General features: G+C 39.9%; 1 protein-coding gene across 3 annotated transcripts; it reads right to left on the reverse strand.

Moving 5' to 3' along the window:
• Positions 1–1950: 1950 nt before the first annotated feature.
• Positions 1951–10606, reverse strand: LOC123401031 (protein RRC1-like). 3 transcript variants are annotated; one of them, XM_045094748.1, is made up of 18 exons: positions 10383–10606; positions 9887–9961; positions 9650–9782; positions 9453–9498; positions 7936–7987; positions 7714–7854; positions 7312–7431; positions 7056–7221; positions 6827–6939; positions 6455–6526; positions 5508–5729; positions 4999–5057; positions 4837–4915; positions 4603–4740; positions 3957–4181; positions 3085–3872; positions 2803–2975; positions 1951–2549 (listed from the first exon to the last, which is right to left on the reverse strand). In XM_045094748.1, exons 2-18 carry the CDS (start codon positions 9944–9946, stop codon positions 2284–2286), a joined length of 2853 nt encoding a protein of 950 aa, XP_044950683.1. In that variant the 5' UTR covers positions 9947–9961; positions 10383–10606; the 3' UTR covers positions 1951–2283. The 3 variants fall into 3 exon arrangements, with proteins under 3 accessions (XP_044950683.1, XP_044950681.1, XP_044950682.1); XM_045094746.1 differs by having other exon boundaries at positions 10402–10577; XM_045094747.1 differs by lacking the exons at positions 9453–9498; positions 9887–9961; positions 10383–10606 and having other exon boundaries at positions 9650–9737.
• Between the last annotated feature and the right edge of the window lie 2123 nt (positions 10607–12729).

The raw sequence follows: 12729 nt of genomic DNA on the forward strand, positions 1-12729 counted from the left end.
CAATGGTCATATCAGTGATATTCAGGTTTTTGTTCATCTTTCGGTGTTAAAGTGCTAAGAACAACTTTATTATGTTTATTGGTTTATCTGATTCGTCATTTATTACCAATTATCTGCCTCTGGTAAAATGTGAACATATTTTGTTTGTTCCATTTCTATAAATAAGTGCATAAGGGGGAACAAAACATCCTAGCTAAGTACAATTCCAAATTCTGATGCCAATCCTTTCAATGTATCATTTTGGCTGGCACATAATATCCTTTGACCATGAGAATGCAGGATTATGCAGAGTTGTTTTTATTATTGCCGGAAAACCTATTCCTATGTAGTTGGCTTTAGGCATATTCTGCTAATGTTTTTGTCCAGGGCTTGGCTTTTTTTGTGATGGATCGTTGCTGCAATTCCAGATTAACCGTGTGTGATTCACGGTCGACAAAATGGAAATAGAATCTATGACTAAAGTTGGGGGTGTAATGTTTGGACATCATGTTGTGCAAAATGAAAACCCTCTGCATAAGAAGAGGTAGTTGAGGTATAATCTTGTTTTATTCAGAGGCATTACCCACTTCTAGTAAAAATGAAGATAATTCTTTGCTTAATGCAGCGCCATAAGTGTTGTGGGTGAGAGGAAACACAACAAAGTCTGCTACAGTTGAAGAAGGCAAGCACATAAGAGGGTAGGGCGACATGAAATGGTGGAGGAACCGCTGATCGGGAGATAGATGCCAACTTGTCTTCTGGCAGGGTGAAGATGGAGGACGCAGTAGTTTCAAAAGAAAAGGGAAAAGCCGGCTTTTGCAATGGCGGTCAACTAGTTCATGTGCATTATAAACTTGGGTTAATAAAAAGATGGACGTCACTACACAACGGCGCCGATGCCTCTTCTGTAAATCGCGTTTTAAACCACATTTTCATTATGGGAAAAAATCAATGCTCTTGCGTGGAGAGCATGGGCTTGCACTGTATGCATCCGGATCCAAGGAGAAACATCACAGGCTGGGCATGCATCCGAGGAATACTAATAGCAACGATGTTGCATTTGAAAAAGGATTTATCTTTTAAATCGTTATCTCAATTAATGATCCGCTTTTATACTAAGTTTACCGCGACGAGATATTCAAAACTAGATCTCATGTCGATATGTTTTGATAACTTTTGTTTCTCGTCGTTACTTGTCAGATTACTATCACTTACTTGTCACATTATTTGTTACATGGTTCTCACATTAAATCAACTTGATTATCAGATTTATAAATGTCGGCATATCTCCATTTAAAAGCTTGATTCATTGTACTTAAGCTGTTCGTGCATTTATTTGCTTATTGTTAGTGTTTTAATACTCATTTTTTAGCTCTACATAACACTATAATATTTAAAAAGTATAAAATTACTATCCCGGTAACTATGTATAATTTTTGTAACAATTGGACATCCGACATAAATGTGGCACCTAGGAACAGATGAAAAAAAATCAACGAAACATGTTAACATAGAATCTTATTTTGAAGGTCTCGTCGACACGAAGTGAAGACAAATCTTCAATCAAATTATTAATCTATAAGATAAAAAAAATTAAATGCAAAAATAAATATAATACAACGACGTAAGCATGAGGTAAAAGATTCTTGCATGCATATAGGTGTGCAAGCCACGCAAGACGTAGAGAGTACTACTTTCGGGCGTACAAATGAAAACAAAATGTACTGGACAAAATCTGAAGTGTATGGTGGAAGGAAGAATTACTTGGTAAATGAAAACAAAATGTACTGGACAAAATCTGAAGTGTATCGTGGAAGGAAGAATTACTCGGTTCACGAATTGGTAGAAGACTGGAACTCTATACTGCTCAGTGAAATTTCTTGTGTCACGAATGCAAAAGTGAGCAAAATGGTTCGGTTGGAGCAAAAACTGAGAAAGGATAAAAGCACAAAACAAAGAGAAGGCCAATTCTTAAACAACCTTAGCGCAGGAAATCCATAAACTGGCAACCGATGCCATCCAAGTTCGTTAAGCGGCAGCTCATGTCCAGGATGGAAAGCATTTCAGTCATTCATTCATGCTACTACAATAATGCACAAGTCGATGTTTGACAACACTGCTTTTGTTCTTGAGACTACAAAAAATAGTTACTCTATCACAATCCTCAAAGTTGACCCGATTACAAACAGGTTCATGGAACCACATGCCCATTTGCATGTTATCAGCTGATGCTGCCCAGTTATGTTTCCTTGCTTTTAACACAACCCTTGTTCAGGCAAATGATGAGCGCACAACAGGTTTCAATCACCTTCCCGTTCTCCTGTCCTTTTCCCGGTCTCTGCTGCTCCTATCGTGGTGATCATCCTTCCCTCGGCCTGAGCTTTTTTCACGTGCCCTGTCTCTCCCGGCGTCATTGCCATGCAATCTGCCTCTGCTGCGACTGTACTCTCTATCTCTATCCAGTGATGACTTCCTTGAAGGACTACGGCTCCTGCTTCGGCTGCGAGGCCGTTTCCTGGAAGAATCACGTGCATCATCCGCCCTTTCTTTCCGCTCCAATGATAGTCTCTCTGAAAAACAGAACAATATTTGTCATACGCACCAGAATAACTAAAAGTTGAGTTACAGCATGGGTCATTATCATTATCAAATGAATTACTAAGCGAGCTACTCCCTCCATAAAGAAATATAAGTAGCAATCTAAACGCTCTTATATTTCTCTACAGAGGGAGTACAAAATAAGTACATAGATGGATGTGCAAGAGAAACAGCATTGCCATTATCAAACAAACAGGGTATTCCCTTCCTTGACTTCTTACATACCAGAAGACCGTCTGTTGTTTGCACCGTCTATTGAAGACAAACCATGATCAGATTGAAGGCGCCTACGGTGGCTGGCAACCTTCCTCTCAATCTCCTCCATGTTATGCAGCCCCTTCTCCTCGAGAGAATCACGATACTGCATTACAGCAATCTCAATCTGCCTTAGCTTCTGCCTGCAGATCAAAAAGGAGTTGCTACTAAATAAGTAAAAAAGAATGTGAAATGTAAATGAAATGGCACAATAATTAAACATTTGGGTTTTGGGGGGGGGCATGGGTGTACCTATGCTCTTCATTAACAATTGTATCTGGATGATGAATTGCCTGATCGGTACTAATTTCGGTTGTGTCCACTTTCCCAGAATCACCAGCAATATCACTTCCAGAGGAATAGCTTAATCCCAATCCTTGACCATTTATTCTATCTTCATCATTGTCGTTGTCCTCTCGATTCCATTTAGAAGCTGGCAAAACAGGATCAGCTCTCTGCTTCTTGCTTGAAACTTGTTCGGGTTCAGCAGATGCGCACTCTCTAGAGCGTCTTTGGCCTGTTTGCATACTGTGACAAGAGAGCCCCAGCATATCCGATTCACTGTCACCAGTACCTTCTCCAAGTCTTGGAACACTACGAGCGTTCAAACCAACATCCTCTCTTCCAGTTCTATGAGGTTCGCTTTGTACATATTTCATGGCAGCGTCTTTCTGATATACTTGCTCCTTCTCAGCTTCTTCCAAGCTGAGCAATCTGGCAACCATAGTCTCTTTACCACCGCAAAGTGAGAGGCCATTATGCCTACAACGACGTTCAAGTTCAGCAGGTGGAAGACCTAACAGCTCTTTCGTCGCCGCTGCCTTTCCTGTGGCCAGGGCACCATCTTCATCAAGCCTAAATCCATTATTATCCTCGGAGCTAGTTTTCGTTTCAATTTCTGGTGCATCGCCACACAGAGAGTGGAACGAGGTGACCCCAGAGTTGCCTGGTCTAAGAAAGGTAGCCTTCAGCCCATTCAGATATGCATCAGAAAACAGGAACCAATCTGCCCATACTTGTAGAACTTTCAAAACCCTCTCCTGCAGAAAAAATAATTAACTATTAGGAAGAACATCAAAGGAAAACAGTTAACCTCTACTACTCAAGAAATCTAGCAGCCTTACCTTCAGAGCTTCAGCAGTAATCCTTCCTGTGATACTGCAATACAAGTCATTGAAGCTCTCCATGACATCAGGTATAGCAGCCTCAAACTTGGTTCGAAATGCAGAGGCATTCTTCACAGGAGCACTACTGTTATGAAGGATGTCAGACACTAGCATAAGCCGTGCAACCTTAGTTGGGATAGGAGTCTCCTTGAGTGTCAAAGATTCTGCAAGAACCTCAACAATCTATACAAGACAAGAACCAATGTGTTTTCATGAAATATGAAGGAAAAAATATACTTGGAAGTGCACAGCAATATATGACAAATAAATGACATCAAGCAGAGAATAAAACATGTACAGTTATATATGCAACCAGACAGTCCTGATAGTAAAAATGTATCACTGTATGTATTATATTGTCTACTCCCTTACATTAGGTCTCATCAAGCATATGTTTCAATCAGATAGTTCATCAAGCTTGCAAGGCACAACCACAATCAGATTTACTCATAACGAAATAATAACAAGAAAGAGCTATTAACAGGGCGCATGAGATCAAATCAATCAAAACAATAACAAATTCATAATCATAAGTAGACTTAATTCAAGGCAAAAAGAAGAGAGAAATTAGCTGATTAGGTCAAATGTGCAAGGCGGGTATTACCTCTCCAGCAGCATCAGCATTATCCAATGCAAATCCCATAGCCACCCTTATCTGACTTCTCTCTAATGTTAATGCACGCAGCATGTCCTCAAATTCATCACGTTGTGCCTCAGTCAATGTGCGTTCCACTTCAACACGCTGGAGAATGGAACACAAATTAATTGTGTAATAGACACCATCTAAAAGATGGCAAAGTAAAAAAAGAGCATCTGACAAGGTCTGACTAAACCTTACCCTGGTTCTACCAGCTGCAAAAGTAGATTCTTTTTCACGATCAGGACTTCGGCTGGATGGCAAAGCAGGTGGAACCCATCTAAAATAACATATTTAATACAGATGTCAGATCATCGATGAACATGGTTACAAACACATAACTGCACTGTGCACTGCTATTACCTTCCACTTCCTGTAATCATGATAAATGGTTCTGTTCGCCATCGTTGTAAAGTATCGCCCTGCGTTCCAATGTCACAAGAATTAGTATCATATTGGTACAGTGATCACCATATAGCATGTGGTTTGCATATATGAGAAAACATCTGTCTGGTTCCTAAAACGGTTTTTCAAGCCAAACATTAATAGATTACCGAATTTTATAAAACAGCTGTGATCAGGACATACTCCGAAGGTCAAAGATCATAAATTCCATTGAACTAAATAATTCTCAATTTGGACAAATTACTAGGTTCTCTCTTTGCAGAACATATACACTGGTAAAATGTCATAACAATAAACAAAAAATATGCATCTTCATTGCAACCGAAGATAGCACATACAAACAGTTTTACTATCACCACATGAACAAAATAACGGAGATTGAATGGACAGAACATAGACAGTCTTTTATTGTTAGATCATAGAGAAGATAACATTGAAAATGCAGCAGTACAAATAACAATGGATACCTGAGCGAACGAGTATAGCCGCCAAACATAGTATGTGTGTTCTTTAGATTTAAGATCAAACAAGAAATTAAATAATGCTTTTCCTCGTCCTCTTTCCATTATAGCTTGTTCGAAAGCACATCCGCCATCAAGTACATGCAGGGCCATTGTATCAATCACATGCCGAAGATGTGAATCATCTGGCGGAGCAACCATTATATCAGGAACATTTGGAGTAAGCACCTGTTGTTAAACCAAATGAATCAGCAAAGTGAAATTTCATAAGGATATTTGACTACAAAACTAAAATGCCAACATCATTATCAATGCAAAACTTATTGGATTATATCTAGGCTAATGAAATACTACAGAACATAGCTGGCAAACTCACATACAAAACAGTGCTGGTAATAGAAGGTTTAGAAGTTTCATATTAAAATTTTGACCAAAAACAGTACCTGTCTCATTCAGTTATTAGGACGAACCGGTTTTCTCATGAAAGGTTCCAATATGTACAAATTTGTAACACAAATTTTGAATTTGACCATGGCTATACTATTCAACTTATCCACATTTTTCTCAGGCTAGATTATTTTCCAGGTAGTCACTAGGATATATTTAATCATCATTCCTGGTGATGAACACATGTGGAAGGACTACAAAATTGATGCAACACAGAACAGACGAAAAGATATTCCACAAGCTAATTCGTATGAAACAAGGGAACATAGAATTTTCTCCTGTACCATAGAATTCAAGCACTCGTGTTTTCTGAAAAAAAAAAACTGAAATGATACTGTGGCTTATTATGAATAATGAACCATTCCTTCATCCTTCAAAAGGTCTCAATGAAGAACATGTGAATATTTTCAATGGTATTGCTTTATTGTAATGATGATATGGATAGTAAGACCACTACACAGCACAAGGACAGATACATTTGCAATAAAAACTAAAAAGTCACCAACCAGCTCTGAGGTTTGTTGTGTAACAGATGCAACAGGTGGACCTCCGGGACCAGATATGATGACAGTACCACCCTGCATAACATAAAAATACAAAATATCATCAACAACTGACAGGAAAACACCAAAAACATGCAATCTACTCCCTCCGTTCCTAAATATTTGTCTTTTTAGAGATTCAACTACGGACTACATACGGAGCAAAATGAGTGAATTTACCCTCTAAATTATGTCTATATACATCCGTATGTAGTCCATAGTGAAATCTCTAGAAAGACAAATATTTAGGAACGGAGGGAGTACTTGCTACTTGCAACTTCCAGAAAAATTACAAGAGTTAGGTGCCCTTAGGAACTTTGGGATGAAAGTATCAACCTCCTTGTTTCTGATCGCCATGTGTCCTGGAGGAGGAGCAGGCAGTGCTTGTGATGGAAGAGCAACAGATTTGCCCCACCCAATCTTCAGCTCATAGTCATACACAACGACACCTGAGAAATAACTCGGTAAACAGAAAGCAGGAATACAAGTAGTACTTCAAAAGTAACGAGTACGTTTCAAGTTCCTATAACATGATAGCCACCACTTTATGGAAGTGCACAGTAACCTTGCATTTCATCCTTGGCTGCCTGTCCTTCTGCTCTATTCATGAATGCAACAAAGCCACAATGCCTTTGCCTTTTGCGTTCTTCTTCTGTTCGAGGCCACATGATCTTGACGCTCGCAATAGGTCCAAATCGACCAAATGTCCGCAGAAGAAAATTCTCATCCACCTAACAGCATACAGTTTATATTGCACGGTTAAGCTAACCATGATGCATGTACACTTATTATGTCTAGACAGAACTAGTGAGGAAATCAACCTTAGGAGAGAGATTGCCAACATATAAATTTGTTGTTTGAGGATCCCCATCATCAAATGATCCTGGCAGTCTCCCAGTGGGATCAAATTCATCTGGTAGTTCATCAAAACGGCTAGAGGCCTGCAGAAAATGGCTTCAAGAATCAGTATATCATATACAAGGACAAACTACAAAGACTCTGAAAGAGAAATAGGAGGCAATCACAAATTTATCCTATCAGCTGGAAACGTGTTGCAAAAATGTTCCTCAAAGTCAGCAAACAGGATTTAGTTTCACATTCTAGTCGCCTAACAGGGAACATTTCAGCATATATAATAAAAATTACCCAATGATTTATTTCATATTACGTCTAGTAGAAAGAACCAAAAGGTCCACTCTAGCATACACTAAAACAGAACCTACCACGGAGGTGTCACCATGTCGACTGGCTCGTTCTTGATTACGCCTTTCTCGAAGCTCTTTCTCCAACTTCAATTCCTCCATGACAGTATCTATTGCCCGTGGCTTTCCTTTTTCCTTCTCCTTTGGCCGCTCATCTTCCTTCTGCAGGTCAAGGTAGTAATGCTCAACCGAAGAACCATACTGACTACAGAGGCAATCATGAGAATAACGTCAGTGACAAACCTTTTTCTCTGGTTCTCTCCCAAATGAGGGTGGCAGAAAAGATGGAACATACCTGGATAAAAATATGCTATGTATAAGGTATGTATTACACTCGTAAGTTACTATGCCGCATGTCATTTGTACACTAGATGCCATGGGATTATGGATAACAGCAAAAGCTAAAGGATATTTGAGTAACTGAACCCAAAAGATAACCTAATTTACTTTCTACAGGGCCGTGCCTTCAATGATTTAGTGGATACTACAGAGCATTCTTAACTTTGCTAGCATGAGAAGCGAGACAAGTAAAAGTCAAAGTAAAGGTCCAATCTGCATTGCAGTTTAGGACTACCTACATTTTTCCACGTTTGAATAAAATAATTAGTTGAAAACATCATTTTTTGTCACAAAAGCAAACTCATATCAGAACTAGTAAACATTCGCTGCAACTAACAAAATTCTATGACACATTAGCCAGAAACTGGACCTAAACATGGATTGCAGTTGTTAACTTAATTGTATGTTTTTTGCAAAATTATGTCAGACTTTAAACATTGGTTTTATTCTTAGTGAAAACAGTGTTAGAATCATTTGATTTCTAGTTCCTACTATCTCTGTACCAAAATACAAGACGTTTTTGTAGGCTAAACTAGCCTATGAAAACATCTTATATTTTGATATGAAGGGAGTAGTTAGTTAATAACAGAAGTTACAGGGGTCAGAGTACAAGTAGCCTCAAACCACAATGTGATTATAAAAACAAAACCATGTGCACGCACTAGTTGATCACTTATCCCGACCGGACAGCATCAGATGTTAATCACAGAAATTTTGGAAGTTGGCTCAAGATTCTAGGAGAGTACAATCGGCGTCATTGACATTCAATAACTTCACAAAAGCTTGATGCATTTGGTAGTTATTACAGTAATACCATTAAATATGGCATTTGCTGGGGATGAATTATTATTCATACATGTTCTACAAATTTAGAGTAATCTCGTGATTAATTGCACTTTGATAGAAACAACATGGATACTCTCTTCGTGGTATGTGACTCTACAAAGTCATGACCACACTACTCGTGTACCGTAAACAAAGGAGAACACAAATTCTGCACCACTAATACACTATCAAGTTCTTGAGCATTAGGTCAGCGCAACGATGAATAGCTATGTTGAGAAAGCACAATTATAGTCTGACCTACAGTATAAATGCAGGTGCACTATGTGTCATGAAATGAGATGGCATGGTTGTTCATAAGGCCAGACAAGACTATTTATTTTCTTCTTCAAACCACACATATTTTAAATGCATTCAACCCTTGGCAACAAAAGGTAAATAAACAAATAATTCAGGAGTCATAATTGTAACATATAGTAAATTATAAGCCAGAATATATATCATCAGGCGTTTCAAAACTGCTCATGCTTGGTCTCTGAAGTCTCATTTCTGGGTATATCAGCACATGACTGTCTAAAGATGTAGCCGTGGTGCCACAGGATACCATCTTCTAGAAATCAAGTATTTATTTCAGTTACCTACTGCCCTTCTTTGGAACAGACCCCCTATCTTTGGAATTTCCACCTGTCATCGCCGAATGAATAAAAAGGGCAGCCTCTTGATTAATTAGAGCAATAAAAGAAACAGTGCATATATCCATCATGATTGATACTGAAACTAGAAACTGGAAGGTAACCATGGCAAAGTAGAGGAGAATGAAACCCCTATCACTAACCTTCAGAATCAGCTCTCAGCTTGGCATTGGGATCGATAACACCCCCTCGGACAAACTTTGACCCAGATGCGCTTTCACCCTCGAATGACTTGACAAACTCCGCGTACACGCGCGCCGCTTCGTCTTCCTCCCTCTTCACAATACCAAAGAGTTAAAATCAGATATGAACCAAAAGTGTGTGCAGAAAACAAGGTGAAGTATCTCAGGAAAGGTTTAAAAGGGACCCAAACCCCTGACCTTCTTCCTCGCCTCCTCATTCTCCTTATGCCGATTGAACGGAACCTTCTTCGAACTCATCTGGACAATACTTGCCTGCAATCATCACCAAAGGGCGTCAGAACACGTCTACTTCAAATATTTCTACTACCATATATGCCATCAAAATAAAATTCTACACCAGCACATAAGAAAACACGCAGGGAAACACATGAACGTGAGGACTAAAGTCATAGCGAACATTCTTGTGCTAAGAGCGACAGTCCCCAGGCTCCCTTCCGTACCCCGCTAAAGCGCAATGCGGCCTACCAACGCCAGCCAGGCACAAACCCTAGCTCGGCTGAACCCCAACTTTATGAGGGGGGGAACCAAGCTGATGTTAGATCAAACCGGGTCAAATCCAAGGCTAACCGGATAGATTCAAGCGTCTCAGAAAGTAACAAGGTTGCGCATTTGATTGCTCGCAGCAACGAACAAGGAACTCCTCGAAGTAAAAAATAATTTAGGGCTTCCGTACCACCGAGAGAAGGACTCGCCTGGACGGATCTCCTGTCCGCTCCACGCTAGGGCAGTTGGGGGCGGGGCGGCGCGGGAAAGAAATCTCGGGCGCTTCTTCACAGCGTCGGCGAAGAGAGGATTCGGCGACCGCCTGAGTCGGGAGTCGACCACGGAGATTGGGGTCCCTGGGGCACCGGAGGGGAGGTGTATATTGGTCAGGGACTCGGGAGCAAGGTGCGGACCTGCACCGTCCGTCCGATCAAAATCCAGTTTCCGGATCAACCACCTACAGGCTAAGCAGTCGGAGACGGACACCGGCAGACGGGCCGTGGCCAATCCTCGCGTCCTACATCTACTATCCCTAGGACGAATGAAAGGCAAATCCTATTTGGCGCTGCATGCGTCGGTTAAAGTGCTTTTTTTTAACCGGCACCTGCAGCGCCGGTCATGGGCCGGCCCAGTGGGAGGACGGTTTTCCCGTATTTTTTCATTTAGTTTTTTTAGGACTTGTTTTTCTTTGAGTTTTTTTTCCTTGTTTCTTTTATTTACTCTTTTTATTAAATTTTCATTTTCATTTTATTATATATTTTTTGTTTTGTTTTTTCGAAAAAGTGCAGGCTTGTTTTTATTAACTTTTTTCCAAATTCATGAATTAGTTTTCAAAATTCGTGACCTTTTTTGAATATTGGTGAATTTTTTCCAAATTTTGATGATTTGTTTTTAAATTTGATGAACTTTTTTTTAAATGCATGAACTTTTTTAAGGTTTGTGAACTTTTTTTCAGTTCAACAAACTTTTTTTAAAACATTTTCCAAAATCTTGAATTAATTTTTTAAATCCATGAACTTTTTAAAAATTTGTGAACTTTTTTTTAGATCACAGTGAATTTTTTTCAACTTCATCAACTTTCGTTTCAAAATTTATGAACCATTTTCACTTTTATAAACTTTTTGTGTTCAGTTTTTTTTTGCTTTTTTGGTTTTTTTATAGAAAATTTAGCCCTGGAACTGGGTCGGCCCATTTTGCGGGGCATGTAGGCGCTGGTTCTCCTAGCCGGCGCTTAAGGCACCGACTAGGAGCTTTCCGAATGGAACGGATCCAAACAATATGGGTCATTCGTCTACAAAATCTATAACTAACATGAATCTTTTCATATTTAACACAAGAAACCACAACCATTACCAGGTTGATCCATCGCTAACCACACTAACCATAAGACACATCCCACCCCTTGAAAAAACATCCCACCATTACCAGGTTGATCCATCGCTAACCACACTAACCATAAGACACATCCCACCCCTTAAAAAACATCCCACGACCACCACGCACCATGCCTCCCGCCCCCGCCCCACCTCCATGTTGGAAATATGCCCTAGAGGGAATAATAAATTAGTTATTATTATATTTTTCTGTTCATGATAGTCGTTCATTATTCATGCTATAATTATATTGATTGGAAACACAAATACATGTGTGGATACATAGACAAAACACTGTCCCTAGTAAGCCTCTAACTGACTAGCTTGTTGATCAAAGATGGTTAAGGTTTCCTAACCATAGACAAGTGTTGTCACTTGATAACAGAATCACATCATTAGGAGAATGATGTGATGGACAAGACCCAAACTATGAACGTAGCATGTGTTCGTGTCATTTTTTTGATATTGTTTTCTGCGTGTCAAGTATTCATTCCTATGACCGTGAGATCATGTAACTCACTGACACTGGAGGAATACCTTGTGTGTATCAAACGTTGCAACGTTACTGGGTGACTATAAAGGTGCTCTACAGGTATATCCGAAGGTGTCCGTTGAGTTAGCATGGATCAAGACTAGGATTTGTCACTCCGTGTGACTGAGAGGTATCTCGGGGCCCACTCGGTAATACAACATCACATATAAGCCTTGCAAGCAATGTGACTCAAGTGTTAGTCACAGGATCTTGTATTACGGAACGAGTAAAGAGACTTGCTGGTAACGAGATTGAAATAGGTATAGGGATACCGACGATCAAATCTCGGGCAAGTAACATACCGAAGGACAAAGAAAATGTTATACGGGATTATAGGAATCCTTGGCACAGAGGTTCAACCGATAAGATCTTTGTAGAATATGTAGGATCCAATATGGACATCCAGGTCCCGCTATTGGATATTGACCGGGGAGTGTCTCAGATCATGTCTGCATAGTTCTCGAACCCGCAGGGTCTGCACACTTAAGGTTCGGTGATGTTTTAGTGTGGTTGAGTTATAGGTGTTGGTGACCGAAGGTTGTTCGGAGTCTCGGATGAGATCACGGACGTCACGAGGGTTTCCGGAATGGTCCGGAAACAAATATTGATATATAGGATGGTTTCATTTGGTC

The sequence above is a fragment of the Hordeum vulgare genome, chromosome 6H, assembly GCF_904849725.1.
Source record: "Hordeum vulgare subsp. vulgare chromosome 6H, MorexV3_pseudomolecules_assembly, whole genome shotgun sequence".
NCBI classification, from domain to species: Eukaryota; Viridiplantae; Streptophyta; class Magnoliopsida; order Poales; family Poaceae; genus Hordeum; species Hordeum vulgare.